The sequence below is a fragment of the Pogoniulus pusillus genome, chromosome Z (assembly GCF_015220805.1).
Source record: "Pogoniulus pusillus isolate bPogPus1 chromosome Z, bPogPus1.pri, whole genome shotgun sequence".
NCBI lineage: Eukaryota > Metazoa > Chordata > Aves > Piciformes > Lybiidae > Pogoniulus > Pogoniulus pusillus.
The window spans coordinates 40,463,163-40,488,094 of NC_087309.1; the positions used below are offsets into that span (position 1 = coordinate 40,463,163).

Sequence of the window (24,932 nt, forward strand, 5' to 3'; positions counted from 1 at the left end):
TTTGTAAAAACTGCAATATTCTTATGTACTATAAGCGGCTGTTTCTCCTGTAACCAAAGCAACCAACACCAAGATTTTGAGAAAAGCATTGGGGTTTAGGTTCTTACTTTGGTTTTGGTAGCAAGCAATTTATCTACAGTGTGACAGCGCCTCAGCTCCAAGAGATGCATAGCTAAAACACCAGCCAGAAAGACCAAGTCAATTCAGTCTTAGCCTGCAGTTCTACTGCTGACAGAGGCTTCTGGCAACACATGACTAACTACAGCTTGTATTATTCACAGTGTTGCTACAAATAGGCCCGAAGTTAATGTTTGTCTGGAGGAACAGCACGACACAGTACTAGCAGAAAGGGCAGCAAACTGCGGTTCTGGGTAACATTTGCCTTCCAAAGATCTGAAAAGATTGACCAAGGATTGAGAAACATCCTGTCCTTCAACATACCACCCTTGAGACGACAGAAGGATTTTGAAATATCCTTGAAAAGTCCATTGCTGTGCCTTTGTTAGCATTTATGAAACCACTTTTCATAGCAGTTTATACTTAAAAGAAAGGAACGGAATTTCCAAGTTTTAAGGAAAATTAGGAAAAAAAGGAAGAAATACAAGCAAGCTGGGCAAGGTGGGCTTTTGACAAGGGCTGGGAGTGACAGGATGAGGGACAATGGCTTTGAGCTGTAAGAGGTGAGATGAGGAAGAAATTCTTAAGAGCAAGCATACAGCAACACTGGAACAGGCTGCCCAGGAAGGCTGTGGATGCTCCCTCTCTGCAGCTGCTGAAGGCCAGGCTGGATGAGGCCTTGAGCAACTTGGTGTAATGGGAGGGGGGATGGAACTGGGTATCTTTCAGGTCCCTTCCAACCCAAAACAGTCTATGAGTCTTTTAATTCGGAACCAAAACAAGACAGATGCCTGCATGTTGGCACAATGCTAAAAAGAATCTACTAGGAAAAGCAGAAAGATACTAAAACCATATTTTTTTTCCACCCCATCTGAATATTTAGGATAATTCCTACTTTTTCTAGTCTTGGATAACATAAAGAATTGTCTGTAAAGACGTTAAGTTGCTCAGTTCTTCTGATTTAGGTGATTAAGAAACCAATACCTGTGTAGGAGATCCATGAAATACATGAATTCTAGATCTGATGACGGATGAACATTCTAAAGGTGAGGAACCATGCAAAGCTCGTTAGAAGATGGTTATCCTGCAAACTGAACAACATTTTGTTAGCTGAGTCTTAGATATGTATCTTAAAAGATAGTCAAGATTAACATTCCAAATTCTTGAAGCTCAGAGAAGGATCTTGATGCATCACACAAGAGCTACGCTATTAATATCTGTTTATGTCTCCACATTTCCTGGACTCCAGCCGATTCCCACATGGTATTACTGTTATTTTCATCAAAATGAAAACCAAACTGCAAAAGCCAGTTCTCCTGGTAAAAGTTTTTGTAGTATTACCATACTGAGTTGTGCTAGTTTGAAGCTAGATAGAATTTTTGGTGAGAAGAACTAGATTACAGGCTGTGAAAGGGAAACAATGGTGATGTCTACTTCACCCATAGGTTTGCTGAGATGTGTAAGAACAAGAATCCAAACATAGATAAGACATTCAGTCACTGCCTGGGCTTTGAGCTGCATTTCTCTCTCTAACATAACCTGATCAGTCCATCTGCTTCCTAATTGTCCTGGCCCACCCTCCATTCTTCCTTGGGCACAAGGCAACGTCTGGGGTAAGGTAGAGAGGTGTGGGAGAAGGTGGAAGGGCGGTTGGGAGCCCCTCCTGGGGACTCAGGTTTCTGGGAGGGCTGTTGTGTTTCTGTATTACCTTTTGCCTTGTATATTTCTGTATGTAACTGTATATATAATGTAAATATCTGCTTGTATATTCTGCTAAGCTGTAAATACAAGTTTCAGTCAATTTCCAGAGCCGGCTTAGTCTGGGTGATTTCCAAAGTGTGTGGGGGTGGGTAACACCCAAACCATCACATGAGTACAGTAATGCAGGGCATCAAAACACCCAAACCAATAACAGCAATAGTCAAAATTTAGCAATGGAGTTATTAAGACTGCAACAGAAAATAAAAGTCTGTGCCACGGAGGGCAATAACCCTTTAACAGTAAGGATGTCCTAAAGATGAGAGGTTTATCTTCAATAAACAGAGTTCATCAACACTTTCTACTTTTCAGCAAGCCACACAGAACTTCAGACTTTCTGCTGTGCCTGAGCGTTCATTTGAACATTGCGCTTTACCCAGGAAATGGAGCAGCAGGAGGCCAGCATCTGCTTTTCCTTGCTGGAAAAAGAGTTTTGTCCTCCCCTTCCAATAATTTAGAGCCATTTTCCAGATAGAATCAACTGGATTATTTTGAGCCAATGCTTAACTGAATTGGTAGAACTTTCCAGCTCTAGGATCTAAGAGTTCCTATAAGGTGGTTCCATCTTCTGGACAGAGCACAGAAGATTACCTACAGGTAGAAATTAAAACCTGTCCAACTGCACAAGAGTTAGTTTCTGTAGTCTCAAGGTATCTCCCATGCCTTGGATCTGCCAGCACACAGCCAGCCAGCAGAGGATAAAACTCCACTTAAGACACACTGACCTATGCCACCTGCTTTATCTTGGGCTCCTGAATTGAGTAGAAAAGGCATGGAAAGAGAACTGGGCTCACAGCTAACAACAAAAGCATAGCATGTGTCAGGTCAAAAGAGGCAATCCTGCCACTCTTTTCTGCTTGGATGAGATCTTACCTGGAGTACTGTGACCAGCTATGGGACTTTAAATACAAGGAGCACATGGACCTCTGACAGAAACAGTCCAGAGGAGGCCACAAAGATGATCAGGGAGCTGGAGTAACTCTCCTATGGGGACAGGCTAGGAGAGCCTGGAACAGAATGCCCAGAGAAGCGGTGGAGACCCCATCCCTGGAGACATTCAAGATCAACCTTCATGAGGCCCTGAGCAACCTGTTGTAGTTGGGGGTGCCCCTGCTGATTGGAGGTGGGTTGGTTAAAAAGGTATTTGAGGGGTTCCTTCCAATTCAATGCACCCTGCAATTCTGTAGAGCTGTCCTTCTCCTCCAACAGGAAACAACTAGATGACCTTCAAGGTCACTTCCAACTTAAACCATTCTACGAATCTATGAACAGCAGCAGGAGCCACCTTAACCAAAAGGGGACAACAAAAAAGTGTCTGGATTCTCACCCCTCTGGCACTACACAGAAGATCTTGATATTTGTCTATAAAAAGTCCAATAAAATATTTATCATTAGCGATAGGGCAGTGTGGCTGCTGATTTAGTAACACACATCAGAAGCAGCAAATGAGTGTTTCACCAGCACCTGCAGCCCTCACATGAGAGATGTAAAACAGAGCAGCTGACATAAACTGACAAATCACAGAATCATAGAACTGTTTTGGTTGAACAAGCCCTCTAAGATCGAGTCCAACCATCAACCCAACACCCACAGCCATTAAACTATGTCCTCAAGTGCCATGACCACACATTTCTTCAACACTTCCAGGGACGGCGACTCCACCACCTCCCTGGACAGCCTGTTCCAATGTTCCAGTGCCTGAATGGTTTGGGTTGGAAGAGACCTTAAAGATTACCTATTTCCACCTCCCCTGCAGGTGTCACTGCAGGGACACTTCCTACTGTAGCAGGTTTCTCAAGGCTCTATCCAACCGGGCTTCAAACACTGCCAAGGTTGGAGCCTCCAATAAGGATATTTGTTAACCAGTAAAGATATTCATTTGTGAGGCACATTGATATTATCTTGCTGACCAAATGTTTTCAGGCCTTGAAGGGATTTATTCATCTTTGCCTAACAAGACCACCCTATCACAAACACAGTAGAGGCAGCAAACTGAATGCCACCAGATAGATCAGAATCAAAAGACTTCCTACCCATAGCATGCCTGGCACTCAGAAGCAAGCCAGCTTCCTTATGTAAGCAGCACTCAGCCCTCCTCCAAAAAAAGCCCATCTCATCTGCCTGGTATCACATTTCATGACTCATCCTTCAATACAATTTTCTTGAAAAACAGTGGCAGAACTTCCCCAAAATAGGATGCAATGAAGAGACCAAAAGTTGGATTGCTGCATCATGTCAAAGGCTGTCTTGATATCAAGTTTTATAGAGCATTCTAGTGGTATCAGTGGTTAGAAAAACAGAATAAAAAGCTCAGAGAACACATTAGACTGGAGGGGACCCCCAAAGGTCATCATGCCCAACCCCCTGCAGTCCAACTGGAGCAGGTTGCTTAGCGCCCCATAAAGTTTGACCTTAAACGTCTTCAGTGATGGGACTTCCACCACTTCTCTGAGCAACCTATTCCAGTAATTCACCACCATCACAGTGCAGAACTCCTTACTGATGTCCAGTCTAACTCTGCTCTTCTCTAGTTTCAAACCATTGCCCCTCAGCCTATCCCCAGGGGCCTTTCTCAACAGTCCCTTCCCAGTCTGCTTGTAGGTTGCCTAAAGATACCAAAATGCAGCTTTAAGCTTTCCCTATAGACTTCTCTTCTCCAGGCCAAACAGCCTAAACTCTCCCAGTCTGTCTTGATATGAGAGGTGTTCCAGACCTCTCATCATGTTCAAGGCCTTCTTCAGACCCTCTCCAGCAGGTTCATGTCCTTCTTGTGTTGAGGTCCCCAGAGCTGCAAGCAGTACTCCAGGTAAGGTCTCCCCAGAGCAGAGAAGAGGGGCAGGATCCCCTCTTTCCATCTCTGGCCATGTTGTTTTGGATGCAGCCCAGGCTGGCCTTTGCTTTCTGGGCTGCAAGTTCCCACTGCTGGATCATGTCCAGCTTCTCATCTACCAGCACCCCAAGTCCTTCTCTGCAGGGCTGCTCTCAGTCTCATCATCCCTGTCTGGATTGACATTGAGAATTGCCCTGACACGGGTGCAGGACCTTGTACCTTGGACTTAGAACAGGATCATTTTATGTTGTGCATTTTGTGGTTTGCTATAAGCTCAACACCACAGAAGTCTGTGGAATGCAAACCGCTCATCACTAAGCAGAATGGACTCCACATAAACCAACATTTTACACTCAACTAAAGGGTATTTAAATAGGAGGCTACCAGATACAAATTTTGGGGAAACTCTGGCAGGGAGAAGAAAATGTTTATTTTTTTAAACTTAAAGGCTTACAGTATAGTTACCTTCTTGGAAGTCCCTAGAAGACAGCACTTGTAATATCTGAGATCTAGGATCAGTAATCAGATTAGAGAGGAAAAGTCAAGTTCAATCTTCAGACAAATCCTGGATTTTCAGACATCTTCACTTAAATCAGTAGCTGACAATGCTTAATTCGATTACTATTCTTAGGTGATTGTTTTTTCACATTCAAAAAGTTCGTAACAATTCAGCAGGTAATGAAATAACACACACAAAGCACACCACAGTAACAGAGTTTTGACACTCTAATTTGAAATTCAGGTAGAATCCCTACACTTAGAGATGGTCACTTTGCAGCAGTCACTCAGTAGAAAGTAAGGAAATTTTTGGCCCTTCAGCGCAAGCTCCTACATACCAACCATCCATTACTCTCAATACAACTGATGTCATCTACCTGGACTTGTGTAGTTTGACACTGTCTCACACGACATCCTGGTTACCAAACAGGAAAAGCATGCACTTGAGGAGTGCCCACTTGCTGGAAAAGGAATTGGCTGCATGGCCACACTCAGCTGTGGTCTACAGCTCAATGTGCAAATGGAGACCGGTGATAAGCGCTGTGCCTCAGGGGTTATAGCACTGGGACCAGTGCTGTTTAATATCTCTGTTGGTGACACAGACAGTGGCACCCTCAGCAAGTTTTCAGGTGACACCAAGCCATGTGGCCCAGCTGACAGGTCAGCATCCAGAGGGATACTGGACAGGGGGGAGAGATGGGCCCAAGCCAACCTCATGAAATTCAACAAGGTCCAAGAGAAAGGTCCTGCAGACCTTGGGTCAGAGCAATCCCAAGCACAGATCCACGCTGGGTGAGAAGGTCTTGGGAGTGTCAGGTGGTGACAAACTCCCCAGGAGCCAGCAATGGTCATGGGCAGCCCAGAAAGCAGGTGTGTGCTGGGCTGCAGCCAAAGCAGGGAAAGCAGCAGCACAGGGAGGGGGATTCTTCTGCTCTGCTCTGCTCAGACCCCACCTGCAGCACTGCCTCCAGGTCTGGGGCCCAGAGCACAAGAAAGACCTGGAGTTGCTGGAGAGGGCCTAGAGAAGGGCACAAAGATGTTCATAGGGCTGGAGCACCTCCTCTATGGGGACAGGCTGGAAGAGTTGAGGCTGTTCACCCTGTAGGCAAGAAGGCTCCAGGGGGACCTTAGAGCAGCCTACCAGTACTTGAAGAGGCTACAGGAGAGCTGGGGAGGGACTTTTGACAGGAAGGGATGGAAATGATAGGACCAAGGACAACGGCTTTCAATTGGGAGAAGGGAGATTGAGCCTGGAGATGAGGATTCTTGAGACTGAGGGTAGTAAGATTCTGGAACAGGCTGGCCAGAAAGGCTGTGGATGCATTGCCCCTGTTCATGGCCAGGTTGGATGAGGCCTTGAGCAATCTGGGCTAGTGGGAGGCATACCCAAAGCATTCCGTGATCCTGTGATTCTACTATGAACACCTCTATATATGAACAGAAAATGCATGAAAATGGGAAAGTAAGGCTTAAATGACATCACAGATAAACAGTAAATCAACAGCTGCTACTAACTCGCTTAAAAATATCCAGGTAGTGCTTAGCAGAATAAATGTGAACTGGCCAGCTCTGAAAAACAATTCAGCTTACTTGCAAAACTCTGGGGAGATCCTTCAGTTAATTAAGCAGAGGTTATCCAAGAGAGAATTGAATACAATTCTATTGTACCATCTCTTCATGTCAGCACTGTGCACACACTGTATTAACATTCTCTAAGTTGACAGACTGGTCAAAGGCTGACAGAGCTTAAGGTACAGCCTGATGCACCTTGAGCTGCTGAAGGATTAATCTTTTATCACAAAATTAATATGGTGACAAAGTAGGGCAAGGCAGAATATCCCTTGATAAAATCATATGCCTAATTAGATCCTTGGAGAAACAAACAGCCCTGAGAGACTGCAACAGCTTTCCTCAAAAGCAATCAAAGTTAGCAGCAGCTTTTTCACTCCGGATTGCTCTGACGCAGTTTCTACAAGCAAGATCCAGGCTCTTCTAACCCAGCCTAAACCCAGCAAGACCTGGACAGACTGGGTAGCTGGGCACAGAAGAACCAAATGAGGTTCAACAAGGACAAGTGCAGAGTCCTGCATCTGGGGAGGAATAACAAACTCTACCAGTACAGGCTGAGAGGTGATCTGCTGGAGAGCAGCCCTGTGGAGAGGGACCTGGGAGTGCTGGTGGATAACAGTTATCCATGGCACAGCAATGTGCCCTTGTGGCCAAGAAGGCCAATGAGATCTTGGGGTGTATTAAGAAGAGTGTGTCCAGCAGATCAAGGGAGGTTCTACTCCCCCTCTACTCTGCCCTGGTGAGATCTCATCTTGAATACATCATTCAGTTTTGGGCTCCCCAGTTTAAGAGGGACAGAAATCTGCTGGAGAGAGTCCAGCAGAAAGCTACATGGATGATGAGGAGACTGGAGGGCATGCCTTCTGAGGAGAGGCTGAGGAACCTGGGACTTTTTAGTCTGGAGAAGAGAAGACTGAGAGGGGATTTAATAAATGTTTATAAATATCTGAGGGCTGCTCAGGATGGAGGGGACAAGCTCTTCTCACCTGCTCCCTGTGATAGGACAAGGAGCAAAAGGTGTAAGTCGCAACATAAGATGTTCCACCTCAACACAAGGGGGAAGTTCTTTACTGTAAGGGTCTCAGAGCACTGGAACAGGCGCCCCAGAGAGATTGCGGAGCCTCCTTCTCTGGAGACTTTCAAGGACTGTCTGGATGTGTTCCTCGGTGATCTGTGCTAGATTGTGTGGTCCTGCTATGGCAGGAGGGTTGGACTTGATGATCTCTTTGGGTCCCTTCCAACTCCTAATATCCTGTGATCCTGTGATCTTATAACATTCACTCATCTACTTACTGAGTGCCACTGGCCAGACCTCCACAAACAGGCTTTCTTCTGGGTTCTAGAAGAACCCTCTTACTTCAGGACAAGCAATAGGACAAGCAACAGTATCAAGTTGTGCTGGGGTAGGTCTAGGCTGTATGTTAGGAGGAAGTTCTTCACAGAGAGTGTGATTTGCCATTGGAATGGGCTGCCCAGAGAGGTGTTGGAGTCACCATCCCTGGAGATGTCTAAGAAAAGCCTGGATGAGGCACTTGGTGCCATGGTCTAGTTGACTGGGTAGGGCTGGGTGATAGGTTGGACTGGATGATCTTGGAGGTCTCTTCCAACCTGTTTGATTCTATGATTCTAAGAGGAAACAGCCTCAAGATGACCCAAGGGAGATTTAGGTTGGACATGAGGAATAATTTCTTCCCTGAAAGGGATGAAAATCCCTGGCCCTGGTTGCCCAGGGTAGTGGTGGAGTTCCCATCCCTGGAAGGGTTTCAAAGCCATGGAGACATCATGCTGAAGGACATGATTAAGTGGTAACCTAGCAGTGCTGGGTTAATGATCAGACTTGATGATCTTAAAGGCCTCTTCCAGCCAAAACAATCCTGTAACATTACAGAACCATAGAATTGATTGGGTTGGAAAAGACCTCTGAGAACACCATATCCTACTATTGACCACCACGGCCATTAAACCACTAATGATTCCAGTGTCTGACCACTCTTGCAGCAAAGAAATTGTCCCTCATGGCCAACCTAAACCTCCCCGGCACAATTTCAGGCCCCTGCCTCTTGTTCTAGCACCTGGAGAAGAGACCAACCCCCACTTTAATGCAACCTCCTTTCAAGGAGCTGTAGAAAGCCATGCAATCTCCTCTCAGCCTCCTTTTCTTCAGGCCAAACAGCTGCAGGTCCCTTAGCTGCTCCTCCCCAGCCCTGTTCTCCAGACCCTTCCCCAGCTTTGTTGCCCTTCTCTGGACCTGCTCCAGCCCCTCAATGTCCTCGTTGGGGTGAGAGGCCCAAAACTGAAGCCAGGATTCAAGGTACAGCCTCACCAGTGCCCAGTACAGGGGAACAATCACTTCCCTACTCTTGCTGATCCAGACCAGGATGATGATGATGATTTTATGATTCCATTAATTCTCACAGTACTGCTGCACTCAAATCACATCCCCAGACACCTGTGTAAAGCAGCTGTCTCCAACTCTTGTTTTGTATCAGCATCACCTCAGGTAATCCCTGACAGTCAGAAACGTTTGGTTTTCCTCACCACCTTCACGTTTCCCAGTGCAGTTTCTCAGAAATCTGAAGTATCAATTAAGATTCTCCTGGGTGACATTAGCTCTGTAGTTTTTCACTCACATTTTCTGCCTTTTGTCATTATTTTGTTCGTTTGCCTTCAATGGCTGCATCAATTACTGAAACGTGACTTGTAACATACATCAATTAGAAGGAACAAGCCAAATTTTCCTTTGGTGTAACTCCACTGGCTCCAGTAGCTCCAGGCGAGGAAGAGATTTATTCTGGTCAAGCAGAAAAACATGTACACTGGGCCAGCCAGGCTTCTGCTGACTCTGCATCCCCCTCCACATCAAATACAAACTTCTCTTTTCTCCAGGCGTCCTCACAGGCATGCCTCTGCCCATATTTCATCACTACTCTTCACCTTTCACTTTGCAGACATCTCAGGATAACACCCTGCTCCTTGCCCTGGAAACACAGGACATCTCTCCCGGTTTTCTTCTTCTCTCATCTCTCTTACATCATCCTGTGTTACATAATCTAGACCACTGTTATCCAGCCTCTGACCCTGACGACCACAAACGTAGGTCCGAAGGATACTCATTAATTAAGCAAATAGCTCTCTGCGCAGCAAAACTAATGATGGTTCATTACCTACGGCTATGCATCTAGAGCCTGAGCTGTAGTCATAGCCCACAAGAGTGCTCACTGCAGCGGTGAGACTCCCAAACCTTCAGCCAGAAGCCCTGTGCAGAAGTGGTCTTCACATCCAGTGCTGATTCAGTATGACATATGCCTACACCCATGTCCTCTGATTAAGATGCTGTAACACTTGTAGGTTCTTTATTATTGCAAATCACAAGAAACATGGATATTTCCACCCTCCTGCTTTTCACACAAACTGGAAATGGCATAAAGCTTTCCACACAAATCTGCACCTCACATTCAGGAAAAAGACCAAGCTGGCACAAACACTGCTGGGTAAGCATAAGGTCTTGCTAGCCAGAAGATGTAAATCACAAGGGGTAAGCAGAAAACCCCCTCCTGTGATGCCTTGGGCTATGGTAGAATATTCAGCCTCTTGAAGTCCCTCAAGAGTGGCAGAATCCCTGGAGGGTTGCTGTCACCTCCCTCCCACGAAGCACTCCACCCTCATCTCACTCCCTCTAGGGTGCAGACCATGGCCTGCAGCTCTCAAGTACATGAAGGTGCCTGGATGTCTAGGATTAGGAAAGGTTTGGCCAAGTAAACCAGATATACAAGCCTTTGGAACACGAAAAGAATCTCGGAACTGTTTTGGGTGGAAGAGATTTCAAAGATCATTAAGTCCAACTATTAGCCCAGCACTGTCAGGTCACCACTAAACCACATCCCTCAGCACCACATCTATAGAGCTTAGAAACCACTACAGGGATGGGGACTGCATCACTGCCCTGAGCAGCATGGGCCAAACCTTGGTAACTTTTTTTGGGAAAAAAATTGTTCCTATCTAAACTTCCCCAGTAAAACTTGACATTATTTCCTCTTGTCTGGCTACTTCTTACAAGGGAGAAGAGACCAACCCCACCTGGCTCCGACCTCCTTTCAGGCAGGTGTAGAGAGCAATAAGGTCTCCCCTCTTCTCCAAGCAGAACACTCGCAGCTCCTTCAGCCACTCCTCAGAGGAAGAAAGAAGTTTAATTCCACAGATGTTTATTCCTTTGTTCTAATAAACCATACTTATACTTTGGCTACCCTTGAAAACAAATACAGGTTCCTGTTAACAAGTACAGCAGTTATAAAGCCTTCCTCTTCCAAAAACTGCTCAGAGACAGCTTTGAGAAGAATTCAGATTTCAGAGGAGAACCAGACCATGTTCAGTGTTCCAATGTAATGGTTGTTATTTGCTTGGCTCCACTCTTTGGTCCAAGCAAGTAATTAACCCTGCTCCCTCCAAAAGAAGCTTTGTTCAGAGCTGACAAAACCAGACCTCTGCTGGACCATCCATATCCAATCTGACATCACTTGACCACATTCCAGTTAGCTGAGGCTATCCTGAAGTAGTTTGACTGTGCCAAGAAAAGCATTGCAAGCATTGACTGTGACAAGAAAAGAAAAGCAAAAGATTAAGTCAATGCAGAATACAGCAACTTACACTAACCTGTGCTCATTTTCACTGGTGGCAACTCAACTCACAGAATCATAGAATCAACCAGTTTGGAAGAGACCTCCAAGATCATCCAGTCCAACCTAGCACCCAGCCCTAGCCAGTCAACTAGACTATGGCACTAAGTGCCTCATCCAGACTTTTCTTTAACACCTCCAGGGACAGTGACTCCACCACCTCCCTGGGCAGCACATTTCAATGGGAAATCACTCTCTCTGAGAAGAACTTCCTCCTAACATCCAGCCTATACTTCCCCCGGCACAACTTGAGACTGTGTCCCCTTGTTCTGTTGCTGATTGTCTGGCAGAAGAGACCAAACCCCACCTGGCTACAACCTCCCTTCAGGTAGTTGTAGAGAGCAATAAGGTCACACCTGAGCCTCCTCTTCTCCAGGCTAAACAACACCAGATCCCTCAGTCTCTCCTCACAGGGCTTGTGTTCCACTCCAAAAGCACAAGAAATTTGACTTCACAGGGCACTTCATTTTTTCCTCACCATCTCCCTTAAAATGTTTTTTTTTGGTGTATATGAAACTGATAAAAACTTGTCCCAAGAGAGGCAGTAGTATTTGCTTGTCCCTGCATTTCAACCAAAATTTTAATATATTTTAAAGCAAGCTGCAGTTCAAGTATTAGTTTTTCTACTTACTAAAAATAACTTTGGGACAATTTAATTTCACTGTCACAATTCTGTCAGATACTAGAATTTTCATGATCTTTGGACAGGTAAGCCTGGAAGGCAATAGAATTTAAGAGAGCTCTAGAAGTTAGTGCTGCTGGAAGTAAAATCTGAGTTGAAAAACATAAATTATTACAAATTCATTTTACCAGATTTCTAATCTCAAATCCTCAGAGGATGTAAACGACAAGACATGACTGAAGTCAGGCAGAGACCTCACTGCCCTGGAGGTACAGCATGTAAGAGCACGAGACTTGATTCCTAAAATATATTGTATTGGAATATATTCAAGCTCTGGAATATCCTTCTCAAATACGTTGAACTGGAAACTCCAGCTGCTCACACTGAAAGGCACTTGCTCTATAACAGCTAGTACCAGACACAACCGAAGAACAGAACAGCACTTCTCAGTCCAAGTCTCATTTCCAACAACCATCCCACAGCTCAGGGAAGCTGGTGAATTAAATCAGATTTACTAACCTGGATGAGACTATACTTCTGGAGATGAGCAGAGGATACACTAGATTATGGAACAGCAAAACATTTGTTTTAATTCATCCCTCCAAAATAAACATCACGCTCACCAGCTCTACCAACACACAAGGGACTTAACAAGCTTTACTTAATATCAAAAACAACAGGTTTGCTAGGCAGGCACAGCCCAGGTTAATACTAGAAACTGCTTGGAAGAATTGGCCACAATCCTGCTAATGAAAGAGATGCATTAGAAAGCTTTGTTTTGATCAGCAGTATCTTTTCCAAATGTTATGACTGTACCTTGTTCAAAGCAAGAGTAATGTCCTCATAACTAAGTAACTATTGACATGCTTTGTAAATAAACAGGCTATTTCTTTGCTGAAAACCACAGCAGAACACTGAAAAAAAATCCACTCATATTTTCATTTTTATTAATTGCTAGGTGTAACAAGTCTTTAAAGTAGAAGAATATCCTGTAGCCTCAAACAATGACACCTAAACCACACAGTTCAGTATTGCAAGCCAGGAGTGGGGAAGCAAGGGAGTGACTACTAAAATGAAATGCTCTCTTTGTCAACAACTGTCAGAATAATCCCAAATCAGGAAACAAAGACCTAAACCATCTACAGACATGATTTATATAAAGGATAACTGCAGCAACTTCCAGCCAGCATGGTGCCTATCAGTAAAACAACCCACAGGTCTTGGGTTCGCAAAGATGAAGGCTGCACTCTACAAAGGGACGTCAAAGTCCTGCTGACCTCTTGGGATGCTTGCAGGAAACACCACTGCTGTTTGCTAGGTCACAACTATAGATTCTGTAGCACTGACAAAAGCCAAATACACTCATAGAGCTTCTTTCTGACCACACACAGTAACTCATTTCTTCCCAGTTATGACAGAAGACAATATATAATAATTTGTATTAGTCAACTACTCCTGCAGAAAGTGGCTGGCTGCTGAGAATTACACAAACTCCAGAATGACTCATATGTTTTGCACTTTTCTTACAGATAATTTATTCCAAGACTCGGCAGTCCCTACCACACGAGGATCACCACTTAATTTCGGAACTGACAGTCAGAAGAGCTGTGTCTGTACACCACCCTCTCTCGATGATAAGGGAAGAACAACCACTTCATCAGCCTGAACCAACCACCACCAGAGCCAGCATCTGTCGTGTTCTGACAATTAATTATCTGCCATCTACAGAATCTGTACTAGTGGTCATCACTCAAGCATCTCACAGAAACTAAAAGAAATGGTAACTTCAACGTGGATAATCAAGCTGGCTAGAAGGCAGAGGCTGCCTGAGCAGAAGCTCTGCTGGAAGTGGCAAGGACAGACACTAGCAGTGCTGTGCTTTCACATAAACCAAGGGTGGCTCTGGTGAAAGGTGTGACAGCAAGGGGACCTCACTCTATGGGTACATAACTCAAACTTCAGCCTTTGTGACAATTCTCTGTGTGGTTGATACAAGGAAGGTCTGAGGGAGGTTGCTCCGGCACCGGAGTATAAACATCCCCCACAGCTCGTCGAGCACGTGTCCCCATAACGCTGCCTCTCACGACAGCCATCGCCGCCGCCTGCTGGGGAGACAGGCCAAGCCCCGGGGTGGGAGAGGCTGTGTCGTGAGCCCAGAGCGGTTCTTACCCGAAGGCAATGAGCCGTGGGGCAGAGCGTCAGTCCTGGCCGCCTCCCCCGCCTGTCCCCTCACCGCCTTCACCAGCTGCCACCCTTCCCGCCTCCCTGCGGACCACCTCCTCACTCACCCTATGTTCGCTCGTCTCACCTCCCTTCCCGCTAGGATTCCGCGGGATCAGCTTCCCGCCTCGACGCCTGTCCCCTTAACTCCCTTCCTCAGCAGCTGCCCTTCCCGCCTCCCCTTCCCAGGAATCCCACGTCCCGCTGAGCTGTCTTCCCCTCACCCTCAACAGCAGAGGTTCTTCCCACCTCCCCTCCCCAGGGATTACCTTCCCACCTCACCTCCTGTCCTCTCACCTCACTTCACCTCCCTTCCTCAGCAGCCACTCTCCTGCTTCATCTACCTTGCCGGAGTGCACCTTCCCGCCTCGTCGCCTGTTCCCTCGCCTCCCTTCCCCAGCGGCCGCCCTCCTGACTCTCCGAACCTCCTCCCGCCAGGGTCCATCTTCTAGCCCCGCACACTCCCAGCATCGCCTCCCCGCCCGCTGAGGGCTTCCCCCCAGCGCAACCCCGCGGAGAGCTGGAGTGGGAAGGCCGCCACTCACCGCGCTGCCGTCCCTGTCCTCTGCCCGCGACTCCTTCCTTCTGCCGGCGGTAGGCGAGCCCTGCAGCAGCTGCTCCAGGCAAGCAGTGCTGGGCAGCGAGGAGCTCTTCTGGTGGGACAGGTGCGCCCCGTCTCGGCGTCCCTCCTTGCCGACCTTGGGCCCCTCATTCCCGGCGACGGGGTCGCGGCGGCTGCCGGCCGGCGGCCCCTTGTCCTGGGGGTGTTCTGGCAGGCGGCACGAGGCAGAGCCGGACTCGCCGCCCGGCTCCAGCGGCTCGGCGGCCGAGCAGCAGAGATTGGGTTGGGAGGACGAGAAGACTCGGTCCAGCACTTGCCGCCGCCGCTTGAAGCCGCTCCACTTGGCGCCAGGCGGGAGGTCCCCCTTGCCGCTGACCGGCGGTGGGGCCGGGGTCTCTGCGGTGCGGCGCTCTGCAGTCGCCCGCCCACCGCTGCCGCTACTCCGGCCCTTTCCCCCCAGCTGCAGGTTCCTCCACAGCCGGGCCTGGAAAGACACAGCCGGCTCGGGCTCGGCAGGCTTGTCCCCCGCGGCCGCCCGGTTCTCCTTGCCCCGCTCCATCCTCTTCCTGCTGCTGCGGCAGCAGTGGATGCGGGAGCAACAACAGCAAAGCCCGCCGGAGTCCGGCTCCTTCACTCCCGTGCGGGGCGGGCCGGAGCGGCGGCCGCCGCCGGGGACGAGCGCGGGGCTCCTCCGCCGCGCCGCCCCCCGCACAGCGCCGCACTGACCCGAGAGGCCGGGGATGGAGACGCGCCGCGCAAGTAGTTAAAGGAAGGACGAACACCCACCCGCGCACGCAGCTTCTCCGGCTCCGCCAGGCGGAAAGTTTGCCGCCGGCAGCACCTCGAAGCCAGCCCCGGGCGGTCTCTCGGCGTCCGCGGCGGGGGCGGACTGCGCGGAGCCGGTATGCGCAGAGGCGCGAAGCCCGGCGGAAAAGTTCATGTGGGGGAGCGAAGCCGCTACCGGCAGCTCGACCATCTATAGGTGCGGAGCCAGAGCGGCAGGACACTTATCAGGCCCCCTCCCCACCGCAGTGTGTCTTGGTTAGTGTTTGTGGCAGTGGCGTCTGCAGGAGGCAGCGAGAGCAGAGAGCTGCGGACCCGGAGGATGCTGCTGCCGGAGGCGAGCAGCACCGTGATGATGCAGTTTCCCTGGAGCTGGAGACATCCAAGCCTTTGGGTGACATGGGACAGCTCCAGCGGTGGACCATGAACTGCCAGCGGTGGTCCCGGCTGGCGAGGCAGGCAGCGAGCCCGGCACACGGTGACCTTGTGGAGAGAGGGCTGATTGCTCCTGAAAGCGCTGACAGCGCTGCAGAGAACACGGGAAACAGAAGTGTGTGACTGTGCCCAAACCGCTCCTTCGGCAGCTGTGGATGCAAAATGCATTGTCTGGAAAGGCAGATTCCTCGAAGTATATAGCGAGAGAAAACTTCTACTCCTCTGTCCCTCTCACGTGTTTTTTTTTATTTCCAACACGAAAACTGTAAATAATTCCTATTGTAAAGACTTCTGCTGTGTTTTCATCAGCACATGGTGTGCTAGCACCCCATAACTCCAATTTTAGATGCTTAACACGATATAAATGTATGGGAGGGCTGGAAGCCCTCTGCTGTGAGGCCAGGCTGGGGGCATTCAAACTGAAGAAGAGAAGGCTCCAGGGACACTTCCTGGTGGCCTTTCAGTGCTTCAAGGGGCCCATCAGAGCGGGACAGAATGATGGTTTGAACTCAAAGAGGGAGAATCAGAGTGGAGAGAAGAGAGAAATATTTGACCCTAAGGGTGGGGAGATTATGTCTCAGGGTGCCCAGAGAGATGGGAGATGTCTCATCCCTGACACCACTGCAACTCAGGTTATTTGTTGCTCTGAGCAACCTGCTCTAGTTGCAGATGTCCTTACTGACTCTGCAGGGAGTTAGACTAGATGAACTTTCAAAACTCTCTCATTACCCAAAGCATTCTGTGATTTTATGATACCAGTGCAGATCATCATATTTCTGAAACAAAATGAAGCAAAATAAATTGTCCTAGAAGGCCACCAGCATTCTGGCCTGGATCAGGAATAGCATGACCAGCAGGACCAGGGCAGGGATTGTGACCCTATTCTTAGCACTGGTGAGGCCACACCTTGTTTACTGGGTTCACTCTGGGGCCACTCGCACCAAAGAGGGCACTGAGGGGCTGAAGCATGTCCAGAGAATGGTCACAAAGGTGGTGAAGGGGCTTGAGAACAGCTCTGGTGAGGAACATCTGAGAGAACTGGGATTCTTTAGTTTGGAGAAGATGAGAGTGAGAGGAGACTTTCTGAGGTGGATGTCGGTCTCTTTATTATCAAGTGCTAGAATAAGAGTAGGTAGCCTCAAGTTTCATCAGTGGAGGGTTAGGTTGAATGTGAAGACCAGTTTCTTTCCTGCAAGAGTGGTCAGGCACTGCAACAGGCTGCCCAGGGAGGTGGTGGAGTCCCCATGCCAAAGGTGCTTCCAGAAGTGTGTGGCCACGGCACTTGGGGACACAGTTTAGTAGCCATGGTGGTGTTGCGTTGATGGTCAGACTGAATGGTCTCAGAGGGCTTTTCCAGCCAAACAATTCCATGATTCTTCCATGTATCCCTGAGCAGTAGCTGGTCCTGTGCATGAAGGCAGAGGACATTAAATTACAGCAGCAGCCTTCAATTACACAAAGGAAAGGGAGAAGAGCTCAGAAACTAGGTTTGATGGGGAGAAGCTGTGTTAAGTAGGGTTTAATGGACATGATGGTCTTAGGTCAATGATTGGACTCAATGATCTTAGAGGGCTTTTCCACTCAAAATGATTCTATGATTCTTTCAATATTTCTTGCATGCAATAATTTGTAAGTTCATCCAGGGTACTTTAGGGTTTCATTTCAAATATTGCTTTATTTGGCCATCTACTTTCAAATTAGTTTTTCCCTAAATGGCTTGCAACCAAGCCTTTGCCATTAGGACTTTTTCTGAACTGAACAGGTAGAATTCAAACTAAAGCTGAGATTAAATGGATGCTTTCCAGTCACCTAGGCCTTCAGAATTCCATATACGGTACTTGAGAAAAGAATCAAAATAACCTCTGAGGATTATGTTTTGAGGAATCCTGAAAGAAAAATGACATTTCCAGACTAGAAAAAGCCAAACATAATCACAGTAAAAACTAGAAACAACGAAAAATACTTCAGACAGAAAGTTACAGGTTAAGTCCACCAGCTTCACTCCCTGGGAGTCAGTACAAATAATCAGCTGCTACCCACCTGAAAGCACAAGCATCAGATGGCAAAGATCAAAGGGATCAAGGCCTGGAGGAAGCTGATGTGTTTCAATTTCTGAGATGACATCTCCAAATCAAAGAAGAGATGTGCTGGACTGGAAGCTCTTTACAAGGTTTGCTTCCTTGCCAGTCATGGATTTACTTCAATGAGCAGCAATCAAAAGTAGAACAGAAAAGATTAATTCAGTTTTTCATCTGTACTAAGGAAAGTGTCAAAGGCTATATGAAGCATTTTGCTGTGTGATCATGATTGTGTTTTATTCTTTATTGTCACGTTACAGCTGAAACATTTCAGACCATCAGCTTTTCAGATAAAGAGTAAAATATGTTAAAGTTCTGGACAAGTGAACACTGCTTGTAGTACAGGAAGAGCAGGACGTGGTGTTGAGAAGGAATCACTGGACAAAGCACTGAGGTTCTTCCAAATGCCAGCTGCTCTCAGCAGTGAGCACACCTTCCTATCAAAAAAAGAGGAGAGGACACAGGAACAGCAGACCTGTGTTTCCAGCCTGGTTTGTGCTGTGTTTTTACAACCTCCGTGCTGAGCAATCCCAAATAACATATCCCAGCATGGTGAGGCTGGAAGTGACCTCTCGAGATCATGAGGCCAACCCCACTGCTAAAGCAGCGATATTCCAGCAGCATGCCAGGATCACTGTGTCCATGTGGATGAGAAGCTGGACATGAGCCAGCAGTGGGCACTTGCAGCCCAGGACACAGAATTACAGTATAATAGAATGGTCTGGGTTGGCAGGGACCTCTAAGTCCAACCTCTTCCACAGTCAGCAGTGGCTGAACTAGATCAGGTAGCCTGAAGGCCTGTTGAGCCTTACCTCGAATATCTGCAGGGATGGGGCCCCAGCCACCTCCGAGGGCAACCTGTTCCAGTGTTCTACTGCCTTAATATAAAGAAACGATTCCTAACAAATAATATATATTTTGTCTTCTCTAGTTTGAAGCTGTTTGTCCTGTCACTACAAACCTTTGTAAACAGTCTCTCTCCATCTTTCTTGTAGCTCCCTTTAGGTACTGAAAGGCTGCTATTAGGTCTCCCTGGAGCCCTCTCTTCTCCAGGATGAACAAACCAAGCTCCCTCAGCCTGTCCTCATAGCAGATATCTTCCAACTCCCTGATTTTTTCTGAGGCTTCCTATGGACCAACTTCATCAGGTCCACATCCTTCCTGTGCTGAGTGTTCCATAGCTGGACACAGCACTGCAGGTGAGGTCTCACCAGAGCAGAGTAAAGTGGCAGAATAATTTCTCTCCATCTGCTGGCCACATTGCTTTTGATGCAGCCCAGGATGCTATTTGCATTCTGGGTTGCAAGTGATCATCTGAGGAACCTGAAGATACACAAGTCCCTGAGACCCGATCAGATGCATCCCAGATTCTGCTCTTCTGCTCTCCTCTGGGGAGGCTTCACCTGCAGTGCTATGTCCAGCTATGGGGCCCTCAACACAGGAAGGACTTGGACCTGCTGGAGAGGATTCAGAGGAGGGCCAGAAAAATAAAAGGGAGGCTGGAGACCCTCTGCTATGGGCCTCTCTGCAGGAGTCTGGAGTCATTTGGTACACTCTGGTTTTTTTTTCCTTTATCTCTGATTTAGTTGGGGCAATTAATGAGGCAGGAATTATAAAATATGTAGTTATTTTATTTCCAAAAATCCCCACCCACTAACTACATACAAACTAGTTAAATCTGGGTTCTAATTTGGTTGTGAAAATCTTCACACATATGCTTATAGGCAATTCATTAATTTAGGAAAATCAGAAAATTGGAAAGGTTTAGCCACAAAATGGCTTTGCCCCACTTGTAAATAGGCAGCCTGGAGTCCTGGTGTAAGCCTGTTCTACTCATAGCAGTGGAGTAGAATTCAGGGATAGTCCCTGGCTCCCTCGCAGCTGTGTTGGAACTGCTTGGCATCTTAACAGCCGTTGAGAGGCTTCTAGATCTTTCCAGTCTCTAGCAGGGTGCTGGGAAAGAGGCAGACAATCTTTGAACTGATCCTGGTTCCTCTTGGAACAGAGGTTTGCAGAGGTGCAGGCAGGAGCTCTTGCAGATGAGCAGAAAGCATGATGTTGGTGGCACTTCTCACAATGTCATGAAGGCACTTAATGCCTTCTCCTGGTAGCCTTGAGACAGGTTTCCAGGTAGCCCAAAACATCAGGGCTGAGCTGGTCTGAAACATGAGGCAGAGCAGAACTTGTTGTCCAAGCCGAGAACAGTGAGGCAGAGCAGAGCAGCACACACTGAGGCACAACAGTGAGGCAGAGGAAGCACAACTGCCTGCAACTTAACTCAATTTATATTATTTGCCCAAGTGCAGTGGCTTCTTTGGCCACAGAGATTCACCAATCAAAATGGCATTTGCAAAACTGACCATGTTAGGGGAATCCAGGTCTTGCTTACTCTTATTTGTGCAAGACACTAACAAGTACCTAAACACCTGTGGGTACCTGTTTATCTCTGTGGGAGGGGACATAATGGCCCAAGCCTGTTTTCCTCCTGCCTTTGCACCCCACCATGAGCAGAAGGGTGGGGCAAGCTAGGACATGTTTTAGGCCTATTAGCTTCCCACAACACTCTCTGGTAGTTACAGAAGGAAATTAATACTTCTCTGGGATTATTTTTTCCCACAGACTTTCCACAGATGTTTACTGCTCTCAGTCAGAAGTGTTCCTAGCCCACTGTCATATTCCTGGCCCTTCTTTACACCACATCAAGCCTTTGATTTCAGATTGGGATCTCAGGGCTTTGTACAGGGTTCTCACATCAACTTCTGTGCCATCTGTAAAGCTAAAAAAGCCCTCCCTGTATAATGATCCTTTGCTTCTCTTGTCCCAGTCCATACTCCTGGCATTTCTGATGTTGCTCTGTTGTAAGACCTCATGGTAAGTGACTGACCTGCCACAGTGACCAGGAGAGGAAACAGCCTCTCACTAAGTTTATAGAACACATCTCTGCTCTGCCAGTCTGCACTGGCAATAATGCTGCTCATCCTCTGTTGGCACTGTGTCTTCAGCTGACCAAAGTTTGTGTCTTCCCAAAAAGTCAATAACAATGTTTTATATAAAATCACATTGGTGGCCTTTGGAGGGAAAATCCCCAACATAGGGAACATGGCAGTGCAGGGAGGTTTCTTTGTGATTTCTCTTTGCAATCTACCAGCTCAGACAGTTCTTAAACCCTGTGCTTTCTTGACGTCAAACAGTGGAGTTTAGCTTTTCCTTTTATTCATAGTATTGTGTGTTACAAAAGCTCCTATGAAAGTCCACCAGTCATAAAAGCACAGAGGGGTTTGGGTTGGAAGGGGCCCTCAAAGATCATCCAGTTCCAGCTGCCTGTCATGGGCAGAGACACTTCCCACCAGTCCAGGCTGATCAAGGCCTCATCTAACCTGGCCTTGAACACCTCCAGGGGATGGGGCATCCACAGCCCCCCCAGGCAACCTGTGCCAGTGTCTCCCCACCCTCACTTTTACCAGTTTCTTCCTCCTCTCCAGCTTCAATCTCCCCTCTCCCAGCTCAAAGCCATTTTCCCATTGTCAAGGCCTCATCCAAACTGCCCTTCAGCACCTCCAGGCAGGAAGTATCCACATCTTCCCTGGGCAATCTGTGCCAGTCTCTCCCCACCCTCAACTCTCAACAATTTCATCCTCTTCTCCCAGCTCAAAGCCATTGCCCCTTGTCCTGTCACTACAAGCCCTTGTCAAAAGCCCCTTCCTGACTCTCCCCTTTTGACACTGGGGTGCTGCTATCATCTTAGCAAAGGGAAAAGAAATGTTCTTCCATGAAGAAATAATTCCCAATATCCAACCTGAACCTCTCCTAGCACACACTGTATCCATTTCCTCTGGTCCTATCACTTGCCACCAAGGAGAAGAGGTTGGCCCTCTCAGGATGCTGCAAAGAGCAATGAGGTCTTCCCTCAGTTGGGTCTTCTCCAGTGAGAACTCTCAGCTCCCATAGCCCATACTCACAGCCCTGGTGTTCCAGGCCCTTCACAGCCTCATTGCCCTTCTATGGACCTGCTTCAGCCTCTCAGTGTTCTTCCTGGAACAAGTATCCCAGAGCTGACACAACACTCGAGGTGTGGCCTCCTCAGTGCTGAGTACAGGGTCATGATCCCCTGCCTGTCCCTGCTGCCCAGCCTGTTTCCAACCCAAGCCAGGATGCTACTGCCTTGCTGGCCACCTGCTGGCTCATGTTTCAGTGATTGTTAACCAACACTCCCAGGTCTCTCTCCAAGTTTCCAACCACACATCCCTAAGTCTGAGGCTCCCCATGGGGTTGTGTGACCCAGGTGCAGGACCTGGCACTTTGCCTTGCTGAACTTCATATAATAAGCCTTGGCCCATGGGTCTGACCTGCTCAGACCCTGCTGCAAAGCCTCCCTACCGTCCAGCAGATGGACACAGCCACTCAGCTCGATGCTCTCACCCAGATCATTGATAGGCATGAAGGAGGTCAGACCCCAGCACTCATACCTGGGAGACGCCACTGGTGCCTGGGCTCCAGCCAGCCTCGGCTCCATTCCGCAGCACTCTCTGGGCCTGGCCGCGTGTGAGTCCCACGCAGAGAGCTCTTGTCCCAGCCTTGTGCCAGGAGTTTGTGCACGCAGCCACCGGCGCGGCCACGTCACGTTCCCGCCAGCGGCAGCGCTCGGGGCCCGGCCGCGTCGCGTTCCCGTGGCAGCAGTTGGCGCCTGGTAACCGGCGCCCGGTAACCGCCGCGGGCATCTCTCCATCCGGCCAGGCCAGGGTCTCGGTGAGAAGGCGTCGCTTTGGGGGCGGTGGGAGCACTGCGCAGCCGGGAGGGGGAGGTGTCCCGAGAGGCGGCGGGCCCGAGTGTTGGAGGTGGCTCCGGCTGCAGTACCGTACCGGGGGAGGGGGCACCCTTATTTCCCTGGGAAAAGCGCCAAAAGCAGAGGGCAGAAATCGTCCTGCTGGGAAGCAGCCCCGTGGAGAGACACCTGTGAGTCGTGACGGACATCAAGTTCTCCACGGGTCAGCAGTGGGCCCTTGCGCCGGTTTGAGGCTCTCCCGGCTCAAGAGAGACACGGATTTGCTGGAGACAGTGCAATGGAGAGCCAGGAGGATGGCTGAGGACTGAACGTCTGTGTGAGGAGGACCAGATGAGAGCCCTGGGGCTGGTTGGTCTGGAGAGGAGGATGCTGAGAGGAGAATCTTCTCAGAGTATATCAATATCTTAGAGGTGGGTGTCAGGCTGAAGGTGATCTCTTTTCCGTGGTGGTAATGACAGTGACAGGGCAAGGAGCAGGAGGTACAAGGTGGAACGCAGGAAGTTCCACCCACCGTCAGGAGACTGCTTTATGGTGAGGCTGCTGGGCCCTGGGACAGGCTGCCCAGACAGGCTGTGGAGTCTCCTTCTCTGGAGACTTTCAAAACCCTCCTGGATATGTTCTTTTGTGACCTGCCCTTGGTGACCCTGCTTTGGTAGAGGAGGTTGGACTCAATGATCTCTGGAGGTCCCTTCCAACCCCTCCCATTCTGAGATTCTGTGCACTGAGCCTTGAGAGACGCCACTGGTGCCTGGGCTCCAGCCAGCCTCAGCTCCATTCCGCAGCACTCTCTGGGCCTGGCCGCGTTTGAGTCCCACGCAGAGGGCTCTTGTTTCAGCTTTGTGCCAGGAGTTTGTGCACACAGCCATCGGCGCGGCCACGTCACTTTCCCGCCGGCGGCAGCGTTCGGAGCCAGGCTGCAGTTGCGTTCCCGTGGCAGCAGTTGGCGCCTGGTAACCGGCGCCCGGTAACTGCCATGGGCATCTCTCCATCCAGCCGGCCGGGGTCTCGGTGAGATGGCGACGTTTTGGGGGCGATGGGAGCACTGCTTTGATCAGTGCTAATCCCATTCCTCTGTGTGTCTGTCCAGAAGGTCCAGCCACCAGACTGAAAGTGTCATCAAGAAATGAGACAAGAATACACTGCCAGGGATACACCTTGCTGGACACCTTGGTGGCATTGCTGGTAAGCCCAAGTGACATCACCAAGGTGTTTTTTTTGGAGGGGAGTTGTAAAGAAGTAGGTGTTAGTCTCTTCTCCCAAGTAACTAGTGAGAGAACAAGAGGGAATGTCTTCAAACTGCACAAGGGGAAGTTTAGGCTGGACATTAGGGGAAAAATATTCACTCAGAGGGTTGTCAGGCACTGGAACAGGGGGCCCAGGGAGGTGGCGGAGTCACCATCCTGAGAGGTTTTTAAAAGCTGTGCTTGGGGATATGTCTTGGTGATGACTTGGTAGGGTAGGGTTAATGGTTTGGCTCGATGATCCTGATGATTTTTTCCAACCTAAATGTCTCTATGATTCCATGACTAGTCCTACACTGGGTAGGTTTAGGCTCCAGGGGAGGCATCATGGAATCACAAAATTTTTCAACTGGGAAAGACCTTTAAGATAATTAAATTCCACTATAATCTAACTGTCCCAAGTCTGGTCTTCCCAAATACACCAAGTAATCATGCACCTGAAGTTAGGAAACTGAAATGATTTGCAAGCAAGGGACAAGATCAGCTTTTGATACTGATTTAGGCCTTTTTCTAGAACAATAATCCTGTGCAAACCTGATCTGGATAGGGTTAGAGGGCTTGGGTGGTCTCCAGTGATAAAAACGTTTTATAGCCTTTCTTGCCACCATAACATTAAATGTGGGAAACAAAAGTAGTATGAAATGAGCACACTGGAGGTCTTCCAGACACATGTGGACATGGCAACTGAGGCCGTGGTTCATTTGCCATGGTGGTGTTGGGTTGAAGGTTGGACTCTAAGAGGATTTTTCCAACCAAACAATCC

The 24,932-nt window shown here is 48.5% G+C and overlaps 1 protein-coding gene across 1 annotated transcript in view; it reads right to left on the bottom strand.

Annotated features, from left to right (window-relative positions):
- The window catches only part of MCTP1 (multiple C2 and transmembrane domain containing 1), a 411,441-nt gene extending 395,557 nt beyond the window's left edge, over positions 1 to 15,884 (bottom strand). Inside the window, exon 1 of the mRNA XM_064140769.1 lies at positions 14,833 to 15,884. Within this exon, the coding sequence (XP_063996839.1) occupies positions 14,833 to 15,408 (576 nt within the window). The 5' untranslated portion in view covers positions 15,409 to 15,884. The remainder of the gene's footprint in view (positions 1 to 14,832) is intronic.
- Between the last annotated feature and the right edge of the window lie 9,048 nt (positions 15,885 to 24,932).